Raw genomic sequence first — 14,831 nt, forward strand, 5'->3', positions numbered from 1 at the left:
AATACAAGAAAAGAAGAAATTAGACATTTAATGTCTAAAAGCAATGAATAAAGAAAATAGTGCCTTAAAGCTTGAAATTAGTTGATTAAATTGAAAATGCTCAATGTAATACACTAATAAATTAATTGATGGGTGTAAAATAATATTACAGAACATATGTATTATCGCCTTAAAGATCAGGACAATAATTATTTACATTATAAAAAAAATAACTTTTAAACAAAGTTTAAATTAAAAACAAAAAACTGAATATAAAATAATAACTTTCCCAAAAACACACCGTTACTCCAAAAAGTGTTTGTCGACGGTGTCGAAGGATCTTTCGCTAAGCGCCGGGCACCTATGAAGGTTATCAGGTAATGGCTGGATTTCATTCCAACACTGCTTACTTAATTTGATGTCTTTCTCTGTATTAATGTTTTTGTTCTGTCTTTTTTGGTTTATTTAAATACTTGTTTTCGTCTTCACTAATTGGTTTGATTCCGTTAGTGTATAATGTTTCTCTTGCTGGTCTGAATTTCTTAATCCTTCTTAGGTTTAAGCTTACTGGCTGTGGTTTATCTCTGCGATATCATTATCTATCATTACCAGTTGGTGATCGCTGCAATATATATGCTTAGATTGATATGAACAGAACCAATTCCTGGTCACTGATAAATTTTTCCATTAAAGTCAACTTTTGCAGTTAATTTTTTTTTTTTGAAATCCAGATGAGAGGGAGATTTTATAAATCTAAGCACATACAATCAATTAATTTAGTTTCTCTTACTTGTTAAAGAAGAAAACAGGCTAAATTCAAACAAAAAGGGGTGAATTGGTTTGAAAACAACAATGATTATTTTCAAGGTTTAAAAAATATATTAGACATTTTTATGAATCTCTTTGACATAATTGGAGTGAGATGCATTGTTAACTACCAAAACAATTAAAAAATAAATAAAACTAAAGACAAGAAAATTAAGACACTCAATCAGCTCATATCTTACCACATATATTAATTACAATAGAATCAACAAATTTATCAGAAAGATATCACCTGAAAATTGATTTTACAAACAAAAACCCTATAGTCAATGAACAAACCCCTTAATCTTTCATCTTCTTGCCAAACTTGATTTCAGCATTATGACTACTCTAAAAAACTCTCACTCTCTCGTTCTTCCAATGTTGGAATATCATAAAGTTGTTTTCAAATGAGAGATGCAAGATTTAAAGAAATTTGATATAACTGAATTAATCGATTATCTTAAAAGTCAGATTGATCTATTTGCAAAGCCTAGAAACTGACTGAAACTTATATTAATTGATTAATAATACTAGTTCTTAATTAATTGACTAAATGCGAGAGCTAATCTTGTTTACATATAAGATATTAATCGATTATTGTTAAGTACATAATCCATTAAATGTGAAAGTAAGAAAGTCACACTTGTACCCGTTATTGAATTAATTGATCATATTAGGACTTAATCGATTGAATGCGTATTCTAGTTGTCTTATTGTGATGTTTTGAACAAAGCGTACCTAAATTAATACTAATAAATTATTACATTATTATATTGATTAAGATTGATTAAAGGGATTATTATTGGCTGTACACGTATGCTAAGACTTACAAAGAACACACAAAGTCTAATGCTAGTATATCTAAGACACACATCTCTACTAAAATCTGAACATCATCAAAAACTGCAGCAACTCCCTTCTTTAAGACATGGTAATACTGTTTTTTTTTTCCTGCAAGTGTTTCCTTTAAAATTTATAAACGCGTGCCCTTGATTATTTGCACTTATTAAAAATCCCCACTTTTTTGTGAAAATTCAGCTGGCTTGACTTCAACATTTTGTATGTGTTGCCAATGAGGGGAAATTAAGGTGTACAGTAGCACACTGATGGTGCCTCAGTGAAATGTTTAACTTGTTAGCTGCTACTGCATTTTGTGAGAGCATGCCATTAATGTTATGTTACCATTGTTTGACAGGGTCCACATTTGTCTGTCTCAATTTGAAGATTCACATTTGTCTAACTCAAATTTGACATGAATTGATGTAGATTTTGGAAATTTATATCACAAGCTTGGAAACTGCTTTTATGTTCTTGACATGCAACTAGAATCAGTTTCTATTCCCTGTTGATGTATTGTTCATTCAAATCAAAGGGTACTTGGGTGTTTGTTTAATAATGTTTTAAATATTGATAAATAAGCCCAAGGAAGATGAGAAAGAAGAAGAAGCCCCTGGTGTTTATGGATGTGTCCATTGATGGAGATCCTGTTGAAAGGATGGTTTTCAAGGTACTTTCTTGGTTGTATGTTTACTGTTTATGCTGCAACATTTGCAATGGTAAACCTAATGATAATTCTCCCTTGCAGCTTTTATCCAATGTTGCTCCCATGACTGCAGAAAACTTTCGTGCATTATGTACAGGTATTATAAAACTGATTTGTGTGAGGAATTACATGTACTTAGACATGCTTATGATCAATGAGTTACCAATTCCTGATTTCCTCCCTTTCTGTATGAAATTTTCATTCTGTGTTCAGGAGAAAAAGGTACGAGTCCAAATACTGGAAAACCACTTGACTACAAGGGTTCTTTCTTCCATCAGGTTATAAAAGGTTCTATTGTGCAGGTTTGTTGTTCCATTTATTCTTGTATCTAGATTGTTATATGGTAGTTGCATGTATGTCTTGTTGTGGTTGAGCATGGTTTAGTAGTGGTCCATTACCCCCTTGTTGTAGGATACACTGGGTTGATGGCCCCGAATGCTTTTCTAGTGATACAGTTTTAAGGTTGTGCATCTTATGTTGTTCATCCTTGTTCTAGAAGTTTCAAGAAACCAAGCCTCATTTTTTATGTATTGTAGTAGTGTTATGTGTACTAATGGCTGGTTTTGGTTTTACAGGGAGGAGACTTTGTCAATCGAAATGGTATTTTTTCTATGTATCCATTGCATCTCAATGAGTTACCTTACCTTACCTTACCCATTTTTTTAAGGTTGCAATTTGATACTAGCTATGTGGTCACATTTTTTATGCTTTATTATTCGATAATTTAGTAGTTCAGGTTACCGGCCTATTTCCATTTGAGCATTTCCTGTGACAATGGTTATTTATTTTTTAAGTCAGTTAAGAACGGTTAGAAGTGGAATTTAAACCTAATTCAGGTTAGAGTCTATCCTAGCGAAATTTTTTGGATATATTGTTTCATCCGTTATTAGGTCGTTATCGGATCATCCATTGCTAATTCCACGCATGCGATGTATATTCCTCAATGTGAGGAGATGTGTTGAAAGTTCCACATTAGATAGAGATAAGACAATTTTATAGTATACAAGTTGGATGCAAATCTCACCTTACAAGTCGGTTTTTGGGATAAAGTTAGACTTAAAGTCTACTTCTAGCTTGAATATATAACAAAGTTTTTCATGTTACATGAACAAAGTTTGGCCTGTTATTGGGATGAGTGATATAGCTATCTAATTTGTTAATTTTGTATTAGTCTTTTAAACATTGCGAGATATTTTCCATGCTTTGCAGGGACTGGTGGAGAAAGCATATATGGTTACAAGTTCCCGGGTGAGAATGCTAAGTCACAATCAAGAGCATATTCTGTCATGAATGTTGTACTATAGCGATATATTCTGAAACCAATAATTACGAAACACGGAGGAAGGGAAAACATAAAAGATCTTCAAAAGACCGAAGGAAAATGAAAAGATACTACTCATCTGAATTTGGGAGCTTTTCAGATTCTGACACGAAATCTTCACAATCCAAGGTAAACAAAAATTGTTCTCCTTTAGAAACAACCTGTTTTATACAGAGGAATTTACTAAACTTTGTTTCATGGTTATATTTATAGAACCAAAGTGTGATGCAAAAATTAATGGACAACATCTTAAATCTTTATGATAAAATCTATAGTTTTTTTTCTATATCATAATAGTATGTTAGAAATTTAAAAGCACAGCATAAACTTTTGAGAACTAATTATTCAATTCCAAATAGCAGGAACTTCTGCAAATGGTTTCAGCAATATTAGAAGCGCAACGGGAAGGATCATCTGAAGCTAATAGTGAAGTAACACTGACGAAAGGAAAAAAGAAGAAATCTTCAAAAGAGAGAAGGAAAAGGAGAAAATACTACTCATCTGAATCAGGAAGATCGTCGGATCCTGACACACAATCATCAGAAACTGAGATAAATAAATCAAAAATGGATAATGATGGATTTTCTGAGGAGATAAATAAATCAGAAATGGAAACAGATGGATTTTCTGCGGACCATCATGGATCATTGGAGAAGGGAAAACATTTAAAATATGCAGAAGAGGAACGAGAAAGGATAGAAATCTTCTCAGGAAGCTCTTCAGATTATTACATGAAAGTTTCAGCTGAGTCAGATATGTCCTCATCATCTGTCATATAATGCTCGTAAAACAAGTATTTTCTGGTTTACTCAAGTTTAGGCTAAACGCTGAAACTGTTCGAACTTTGTCTTTGTTAAATAAATTGTGATCTGGTATTGTTTGATCAATTCTGAGAGTTGGTTTATCCAATTACTACTTTTAAATGCTTTATTAGTTGTGACAGTAAGCGGTAGATAGGTCCTGAGTTTGTTTTTTTTTTATACAATTGGTTATTTGTGCGTATTGCCTATAAATATGGCTTCTTATTACTCTCTTACGTACATTCACACAATTTTTTTACCCCAATGACACGGTTTCCTTTTTTATTATCCTAGGTACCATACTTTTGATTATATTTATCTGGGTAGCATTGTTTTTTAGCTAGGTGAGAATTCGGTCCTCAGGACACAAATCCTAATTTACAAATAGTCGTTTTCTTTTTAAATCTAGTCAGAATTTGATCTTCGGTGACCCGAATTTTGAACTAGATTTTTATTTATTTTTTGTTTTTTTATAAATAAATTAGAATTAAGATTTTTTAATTTTTTTTAATAAAATTGATTTAAGAGTTAATTTTTTTTGTCTTTTGTTAAAAATGTTGAATTAGAAGTTAAATTTATTTAAAAAAAAAATAGATTTAGTATTGTGTTTTTAGTTATTTTATGTATTATTTGAAAAAATAAAAAAATAAAAATTATTTTCTTTTCTTTTGAATATGTTGATTTAAAAATTGATTTTGTATTGTGGAGTAAGTTATTTTATGTGTAATTTGAAAATATAAAAGTCAATTTAATTTAATTTAATTTAAAAATATAAAAGTCAATTTGAAAACATCACTATAAAAGTTGACGTATATTTGAAATAAATGGCCTCAGTTCCACCTTTTAATCATCACAAAACTTGTCAATTTTATTGGGAGGTGCCAAAGTTGATTTATTATATTAGTCTTATAAAATGTGACAAATACTTCAATTGAGATAACGTGTTAATTCAAAAATTTACTCTCACAATTGTAAAAGCTGACAGATATTTCAAATAAATGACCTCACTTACACTTTCCCATTATGACAAGACCTGTCAACTTTATTGGAAAGTGCGAAGGCTAATTTATTAACCTGGACCTATAAAAGCTAACAGATAATACAATTGGGAGAATGTGCGAATTCAGAACGTACATCTTTTCACACATGTTTAAAACGTATACCATAGGTTAACACTTATGTAGTCATGAATAAGCAAAAATATTGCGCAGTGGTAGTGAAGAAGAAATATAGAAACATGTATTTTCCTTTTCCAAACAACAAAAAGGGGCAAACTAGACTCACTACTCACTTAAAGGAATGAGTATGAAGATTTAACTTTATCACATGAACTCAAGACATGGAAGTGCCACTATTGAAGTTATTGAAAAAATAGAAATTCATGTGCAATGCATTGCACGTGTGTTAGCATTTATCAAGTCACGGGTTGACACATAGTAAGGGGATGAATTCATATGTTGTTGATTAAATTACAAAAATTTCATTCCTTGGCTCACCAACATATACTCCCTATTGGTAATGAAGAGAGTGAAGATTGAAATAGGTTTTGTACATCCTTTCACACATGTTCAAAACGTATACCACATGTTTACACTTATGTAATCATGCGTAAACAAAAATATTGCACAATAGTAGTGAAAAAGAAGAAATATACACCTTTTATTTTCCTTTTCCAAAACACAAAGAGGGACAAATTTGGACCCACTCGAAGGAATAAGAATATGAAGATTAACTCTATCACATTAACTCAAGGCATGAAAGTGTCACTACTGAAGTTATCGAAGAAAGAAAAATTCATGTCCAATGAGAAAACCCTCAACGTTGGGACGAAGAAGAAAAAGGATTTTTAGAAAAATATGATTTTTAGAAAACCCACACTGTTGGGATGAAGAAGAAGACTAGGGGTTTTTAGAAAAATATTATTTTTATAAAACTCACACCGTTAGGACAAAGAAGAAGAAGAGAGGTTTTTAGAAAAATAAGGTTTTTAGAAAACCCACACCATTGGGACGAAGAAGAAGAGGGTTTTTAGAAAAATAGGATTTGAATACGAAGAACAACGATTAAGACAAAGATTAACGCGGTTGAAGAAGACCAACAAGATGCTCTTCGGTCCATCAGTTTGCACTCGCACTTCCCGCTTTTTCTTTTTCAATTTGCATTTGCACCTTTTTGTTTTTTCTCTTCTTGCTTTCTTCCATAGATAACCAATGTGAAAATCGAAAAAGATTAAAAGAATTGAAAGTGACAATGCTACATTAGATTGTGAGAGAAGTTGTAAATAAATGAATGTTACTATATCATTTTTCAAAATAAATAATACACCACCACCTCAAACATTATACATTAATTGTTTTTACTTTAGTTACCTCTATTATAATTAATTTTTTTTTCCAAAATCACTATTATAAAAAAATAATCAATAAAGTAAAAAAATAAATAAATAAATTGACTTTTATATTTTCAAATTACACATAAAATAATTTACTACACAGTACAAAATCGATTTTTAAATCAACAAATTCAAAAAATAAAATAAAATAATATTTATTTTTTTATTTTTTCAAATAATATACATAAAATAACTAAAAACACAATACTAAATATATTTTTTAAAAAATAAATTTAACCTCTAATTCAACATTTTTTACAAAAACAAAAGAAATTAACTCTTAAATCTATTTTATTAACAAAATTCAAAAATCTTAATTCTAACTTATTTATATATATAAAAAAAGAAATAAAAATCCAGTTCAGAATTCAAATTCCTAAGACCGAATCTTAACCGGAATTTAAAAAAAAAAACTATATTAGAATTTGTGTCTTAAAGACCGAATTCTCACCTACCAAAAAAACAATGCTATCCAGGTAAATATTATCAACAATATGCTATCTGGGATAATAAAAAAGGAAACCATGGGTAAGAAAATCACATTTACACACTCTCTTATGAACTTGAAATAAAGGTTTGGTCAGAATATCAAGCAGGAATATGACAAACAAGTAAAGATTGATTATATAGATTTGGTCAAAATATCAACAATTTAATCAGCAACATGAATGCTGTAATATTGATTTAAGTTGTTGTAATATTGATCATGCAAATAATGCATGTTGTGAATTCCAATTAATTAATACTGCAATTAGGTGCCACAATTTTTTATGTTCACGCGTGGCTTCGTTGTGGTTTTTTATGCTGATTATATCATTTTTTTTTTGTTAAATCTAATATTTTATAACTAAACTATTTTTTGTTTTAAATATTTTGTTAATTTTAAGCATCAACTTTGAGCAATATTCGTTAATTTTCTTTGAATTCTTAATATTATGATCATATATATTAATTTGGCAGGCACAGTCATTATGTAGGATAAATTATTAAAATACCATGAAGATGTGAGATTACAAAATTATGAATTAAGTATTCACATATATATTTTGATATATCTTTTAAATATGAAATTAATGAGAGATTATAACTCCAATTAAGCAAATTACATTTCATTAATATATACATGATTTTATATACCTTCTATATTTCGATGAATTTTTAACGAGTTTTTATTTTTTATTTTTTATTGGAAGTTAATTATATAAGTCCCTTTCCAACATGATTTTTTAATTATTTAATTGATTTGTTTTACAAATTTATTGTAATAATTTTAATTATATTTTTGAAGTTACTTTGTTAAAGTGTTTCTTTCTTTGTTTTCTTAATTTTATTTTTTTAATTTGATGTTTTTTCGTTTGTCTTCAAATTTATTGTTGTTTTATTTAGAGTTTTCTTTTACTTGACCTCTTTAGTTGAATATATATCTGCTACATGTTTCACATTTATATGATTTTTTTATAGGTTGATTATGTTTGTTTTAAAATTGAAAAGGATTTTGAGGAGAAAAATATGTCTAACTTTTATAAAACAATACACGAATAATTTGAATATAAATATTTAATGAATTAATGCACGAGTAATAATATTCTATACTTTTTTTTCAGTATTATGATTTAAAAAGCCATTAAAATGGATTGCAAAACTGACATTTCTTCTTCTCTTTGAATTTGTGAATTATTTTAAAATGAAACTCTTTTGTTTTCTTCTTAAGGAAAAGTGGTATATTAAGAGTAATGATAAAAACATTAAAAAATAGAGAAAAACTAAACTTAAAGTCGATAAATATATTTTCAATAATAGATATTTTAATTTTAAATTTGATAAACATGGTGAGCTTTAAATGACATTTTTTATTTATTTATTTTTGTTATTGTTTTTGACAACATCCTTGTTATTGTATTAAATTAGTTGAACAGTTTGTGAATAGTTAATTATTGTTTGTTTCTTTTTTATGTATTAATATTTGATATAAAGTAATGTCTACACATATGTTGATTATAAACTATTTAACATTACGAGATTTATATATCGATTTTAGATATATATATATATATATATATATATATATATATATATATATATATATATATATATATATTAATTTATTTTACATTTGCATACATTAAACACTTATATATGTCTGCTTCCTTATTTGTAGACAATAAAAAAACAAAATTGAAAGCCATTTTTTTAAAAGAGGAAACATAATAAGTGCACAAAATAAAGATCAAGAAATAAAAAAACATATATATATTTGAGTTATTAATTTCAAATGACAAATCTTCTTTCATTTATCAATTTTTTATAATGGTAACATTTTTTTTTGCTATTTAATTCCTTATTTAAATTGTTTTGTGAAAATTATCAAAATAATTAATTTAGTGGAAAATAAAGAAATATAAGTTCTTATATTATTTTTTAATCTATTTATTTTTTTTATTTTACCTTCATCAACTTGTAACATAACATGGCATTAATTTGAAATTTGAAGTTATAAGAAACCACTAAAACAGATAGGGAACAGTGACGCGGGAAAATGTTGAAAGAAGATGCTCGCAATTTGGCGCGCTTGTATAAACTTTTCCCGCTAAAGAAAGCTTATAGATCTGTTATCTTCTCCATTCCCCCATTGCAGAATCGCAGTTTCTTCTTCAACCTTCAAGTTCCTCTTCATTCTTCTCTCACTCTCGCAACAAAAATGCCCGTCATCGCTGCAAAACGCTCGTTGCGATCTCACCCTTCCTCGCCTCCCCGCAAATCGCCCCGCCGATGCACCGCGGCAACCGCCAATTCCTCCCCCAATGTAATTCTCAAATCTCTAATTCCCCTACATACTCTCTCTCATCTCTTTCAATTCCTGTGATTAACCGATTGCTTGTCGTTCGTTTGCAGGTAAACAGTTTCGGCACAGATGAAAACCAAGCTGATCCGGCAGTTGTGAAACCCAGGTGGAATCCCAAAGGTAAGATTCGAGATACTTTTCTTTCTCGCTGTCTTTTTTTAGAGGTGATTTTGATTTTTTTTAGTGTTGACTGAATAATAGATGGTGAGCAAATAAAGGCGGTGAAGCTAGCATTGCATTTGTCCACTGCGCCACCTTCGGTTGTGTGCCGTGAGGAGGAGCAGAATGTTGTTTTGGAGTTCTGCAAAGGGTGCGTTGAACAGAAAAAGGCTGGGAGTCTTTATATATGCGGGTGTCCCGGAACCGGGAAATCTTTGTCTATGGAGAAAGTGAAAGAGCAATTACTCAATTGGGCTAAGGAGGTATGGTGTAATTGTTTGTTTCACGCTCTTGGTGCTGTTACGGATTGATGATTTCCGCATGCTGCAGAAATATTAAAAGCTAATTATCCCTTGATTGTTGATATGCCTAATATGCCATCTAGTATGCTTGTTTGACATGTTCCTTGACTAATCATGAGGAAGAATTATGTGTCATACTTGCCCATTGAATATAATTGACCGAAGAAACATTAAATTAGATCTTTCACTTTGATTGTTCTATCTGGAGCCACAGTGTGTTTTGTGTTCTTTTGCTAATACGATCTTGACTATCTAATTTTCAGGCAGGTCTCCCGCTGCCCGATGTTTTATCTGTAAACTGTACAACTCTTGCCAGCACATCGGATATTTTCACAAAGGTAGGAATGTTGGTGCGCATTTAATTACACTGAAGTTAACATTATCAGTTGACTGACATAGTGGCTTTTCTATCAGATGATTGGGTTGAACCAAGCGCAGGGTAAAAAGGTTTCAGCCTCGCCCTTACAGCAACTTCATAACATGTATTCTCAGAAATCATCTATCAAAAACATGACGTAAGAAATATATCCCTGCCTACTATATTTTTTCAAATTAAATATAATATAAACTGACATGTATACATGTTTTCTACTTGGTTGTTATCAAAGAAGTAATATACCTTCATTGTAACAGATTGATAGTAGCTGACGAATTAGATTATTTGATAACCAAAGACAGAGCCGTTCTTCATGATCTTTTCATGCTCACTACCTTTCCTTTTTCCAGATGTATATTAATAGGTAATTTTCTCAAAAGTGCAAAACTGATGTTTCCACCTCGTGGTTAATAAATCAGTCTGGGTAATTCAAGACTAATCCTGTTTGTTTATACAGGTGTAGCTAATGCAATTGACTTAGCTGATCGTTTTCTTCCAAGACTTACATCATTAAATTGTGAGTAAATTAAGTCAATAATTTTATATAAAAATTTCTCATTTTATATGCATCTCATTGACAATAACATTGGAGCTATCCTACTTGTGTAAACCATTGGAAACTATTTTATTGTCTTTTTTAATCTTTTCTGTTTGTTTTGTTCTAGGCAAGCCTATTGTTGTAAATTTCCAGGCTTACTCGAAAGATCAGATCCTCAAGATTCTCGAAGAAAGGGTAAAGGTAAGATTGTTGTTATTAAAATTGGGTTATAGATTTATGTTTCTCCATCTTTAATCATGACTACTGGAACAAAATTGACATTCTGATACTCTGTTAAAATGTTTACTGACTTGGTGGAAAAAATGTGAAGCAAATCCTGCATTTCTTGTTGAATATTTTTCTTAACAACTTTTTATTTCTCCACTAGGAACTTCCTTACAGTGTCTTTCAACAGCAGGCCCTGGAACTATGTGCTAGGGTGAGTCAAATATGCTTGACAAAATAATTCCAGACCATGCTACCTTTTTTATTCTTTACGTAAAATGATTCGAGTCCCATTTTACTGCTGACGAATTTGACGTTGAAATAAATAAGCTAACGACAAGTGAACAGCAGTTCTTTCCTAATTCATCTTGAAATAGCGTGGAGTCTAATTAGCACTGTATTTTGCAGAAAGTTGCAGCATCATCCGGAGACATGCGAAATGCCCTTTCTATATGCCGGTTAGTCATTTATTATTATTATTATTTTCTCTTTATGCCCGTGAGATCATGAATAAGAATATCCATGATTATTCATCTAAAATGGTAATTTTTATTTATAGAAAAAGTAGAAATGGATCTTTATTACAAATCCAGAATCCTACCAAATTTAAGTAACCGTACTTGAACTTGAACATGGAATAGGTGCAGGGAATTAAAGTCCAGTGAGTTAGTTAAAATAATAACTAATCTGTACAGTTAAATGTATCTGACAAGAGCAAGAAAACTAGGATAAGGGAAGTTAGTTGGGGTTGTGTGATTAAATTGAGGTTTCAGTTAAAGTTCCCTGCTCGTACTTGAAGCGTTACATTTTGATTAGATTCTTAATTAATATCTGTGTTGTATCGTTCTGGTTCGTAACTGGGGATTGAGGAAGTTCAAGCTGTTATGTCTCAATTTGCTTTGTCAATTTAGCTAGAGCAAAATCCAGCAACAGAACAACTTTAATAGTGCTTTTCTCTTTCCAGGAGTGCAATTGAGATGCTTGAAGCAGAAATTAGAGAATCTGCCTGCAATTTGAACAATTCATTGGAAGAGATATCATTCTCCAAACAAAATCTTCCCACAGCTCCTGATTTTATTAAAAAACGTGAATTTGATATTGTAAGTGTTCAATAATTCGTTCCTCATTTGATTCATTAATAGGATTGAGTATATTTCGTTAAGTTGTGTTCAAACTTTTTAGGTTCAGTGATTGCTCTCGGTTGTTGTCAAGAAATTGATACATTAGTTTTAGTCTGATTTGACTTATCAGTCATCATAGGTATAGGCAACTTAGTTTCATAATAACATGTGCAAAATTTGTTCTAGCTACAATGAACCGTTATTTACTTTCACCAGAGTCTATTGTTATAACCATTCTTAAAGACATCTAAAAACGGCTATATAATACTTTAGATTTATTAAATAAGTAAAGTTTCTTCTATTACTTATCCATCCTACTTTTTAACTAAAGGCCTAAGGTTTTCAAAATAAATTGCAGGTAAGAACTGATCATATGGCTCGTGCCTTGTCCAAGACTTATAGATCACCGGTAGTGGATACGATACAATCATTGCCACATCATCAGCAGGTAACTTGAAAAAGAATGTGCTATGAACTGTAGAGCTAAGGCTTCTATTACCGGAACGAACAAAGATCTTTTCATATGCTTTTTGATGCTATTGTAGGTATAAGTAGGCTAATTTCAATCTTAATTATTATCACAACTCTTATAGAGTATTCCAAAGTTTGAATAGCAAAATATGAATGGAAAGTGTCTTACTAAGGCTTTTAACTAAAATACATCAGCAAAAGATACAAAATTCTGCCTGTATAATCTGGATTTTATACCTTTTTTCCGATGAAAAGTTAGAAGATGGGACCTTTGATCAACTATGTGAATTGTAACGAGTTCAAAGTCATTGAAGGGATGGTAACTTGGTAAAATATTAAGTATAGGTGGTTTGAAAAGGCACGTTTAGTCAAATACCAAACTAACCTAATTGCATAAACACTTTTCATACTAGGTATTGGCTCTAACTTTTTCTGGATATGTACTATTTGCAGATTATACTCTGCTCTTCAATGAATCACTTTCGTGGAGCTAAGAAAGATGCAATGCTCGGAGAGGTATGCTTCACACACTCACAAGGTTTTGGTCCATTCTAACCCATATATTGATTTCGAAATTTAAAAATAATGATGGAATGTTGCAGTTGTATAAATCATATGTGGGGATATGCAAATCATCTTTAATTCCTCCAGCAGGAATCTTGGAATTTTCAAACATGTGCAGAGTGTTAAGTGACCAGGTATTTCAAACAATTTGATTAGATTTTGTATTTGTAGATCTATTATGAATTTTCATATTCAAGTATTGCATCAGTAAGGAAAAGTGATAATGAGTAAAATGATATAACTGCAGGGTCTTATTAAACTAGGACAATCTCGAGAGGATAAATTAAGAAGAGTGTCACCTAAAGTAAATGAGGGTGATATTACTTTTGCATTGCAGGTAGTCTTTCTGTCTCCTAAGATCTTATATCATTTCATTTTTATTAATCCTTAATTTAATATACATTTGGAGATTCATGGTTTATCTTAAATTGTTCTCTGCCATTTGAATTCCTTGACGCAGGGAATACGGTTTTTTCACAACTGTCTTAAATGATTCTGATGATAGACCGGTAGTGTTCATTCAACTTGACGTGAGATCAAAGATCCTTCATTGGATTAAGGTTGGAAGCTTTTGTCTAACGTGTTTTTTCTTCCTTACATCAATTTTAAACGTGTCTATCGTCTTCTCTCTACACACTGTTTTAATAACTTGTTTTCCTTGTGCATATGCAGACAAGTTCCTCTGGTTCAAACCGGTGTCTGCATTATATTATATTATATGAAGTGGTATACTCGATTAAAGCATGGAGTTGAAATCACTTCGGCAGATTTTTTGCACAGAAAGCAGAAGCTATTAGGGTATATTTTTTATGCTTTTTTTATTTCTCAAGAACTGGTTCGGGCAGTATGATTTATGTAGCTTACCTCAGGCAGTTGTGGGAAAAGGTTGTATTTTCTCAGGAGCAAAAAATAGCAATAGATACATTAATTTCATACTAATAAATTAATTTTTTTCAGATGTCTTCTCTGTCATTATTTTATATTGAAGTAGCATATTGTAAGAAATTCACCAAATGGTTTCCACTAAAACCAAAGTTAGTTTGAAAATATAGTAAATTAGAAGTGAGTAGGACTAAGGAAATGTGGTGTGATGAGTATATATGCTCTTCAAAGAGAAAAAATAGGAAAAGAATATTCACGGAAATCAAAATAAAAATGACAGATTTATGCATAAATGTTAAGATTTGAGTGAAAAGAATTTATTGTATATTCAACATAATTGATTATATCTTTTTTATATATAATTACATATGAAAACAAGTTATTTATTTCACTATGGTTGATTATGTAATTTAACATAATTGATTAAGTCTTTAATTTTTATATTTTTATTCATGATAATAAAATAAATATATAATGTAATATTATTAAAATACTAATAAAAAAATTGT

At 30.3% G+C, this 14,831-nt stretch overlaps 2 protein-coding genes across 8 annotated transcripts; both read left to right on the forward strand.

Annotated features, from left to right (window-relative positions):
- The first annotated feature begins 275 nt into the window (after positions 1–275).
- LOC114187230 (peptidyl-prolyl cis-trans isomerase CYP95-like) lies at positions 276–4,545 on the forward strand. Of its 7 annotated transcripts, none has more exons than XM_028075418.1 (7): positions 276–356; positions 2,206–2,293; positions 2,372–2,426; positions 2,543–2,631; positions 2,905–2,963; positions 3,539–3,779; positions 4,013–4,545. In XM_028075418.1, exons 1-6 carry the CDS (start codon positions 343–345, stop codon positions 3,579–3,581), a joined length of 348 nt encoding a protein of 115 aa, XP_027931219.1. In that variant the 5' UTR covers positions 276–342; the 3' UTR covers positions 3,582–3,779; positions 4,013–4,545. The 7 variants fall into 7 exon arrangements, with proteins under 7 accessions (XP_027931219.1, XP_027931218.1, XP_027931222.1 ...); XM_028075417.1 differs by having other exon boundaries at positions 2,905–2,929; XM_028075421.1 differs by having other exon boundaries at positions 2,543–2,607; positions 2,905–2,929.
- Positions 4,546–9,459: 4,914 nt separating this feature from the next.
- Positions 9,460–14,398, forward strand: LOC114187515 (cell division control protein 6 homolog B). The gene is made up of 17 exons (XM_028075780.1): positions 9,460–9,645; positions 9,735–9,804; positions 9,886–10,106; positions 10,409–10,483; positions 10,560–10,660; positions 10,779–10,885; positions 10,979–11,038; positions 11,187–11,260; positions 11,448–11,498; positions 11,693–11,742; positions 12,249–12,384; positions 12,764–12,853; positions 13,330–13,392; positions 13,479–13,574; positions 13,688–13,777; positions 13,901–14,000; positions 14,113–14,398. The coding sequence occupies exons 1-16, from the start codon at positions 9,541–9,543 to the stop codon at positions 13,931–13,933; spliced, it is 1,422 nt and encodes a 473-aa protein (XP_027931581.1). The 5' UTR covers positions 9,460–9,540; the 3' UTR covers positions 13,934–14,000; positions 14,113–14,398.
- The last annotated feature ends 433 nt before the right edge of the window (positions 14,399–14,831 follow it).

This window comes from Vigna unguiculata, chromosome 6 (genome assembly GCF_004118075.2).
Source record: "Vigna unguiculata cultivar IT97K-499-35 chromosome 6, ASM411807v1, whole genome shotgun sequence".
Lineage (NCBI taxonomy): Eukaryota > Viridiplantae > Streptophyta > Magnoliopsida > Fabales > Fabaceae > Vigna > Vigna unguiculata.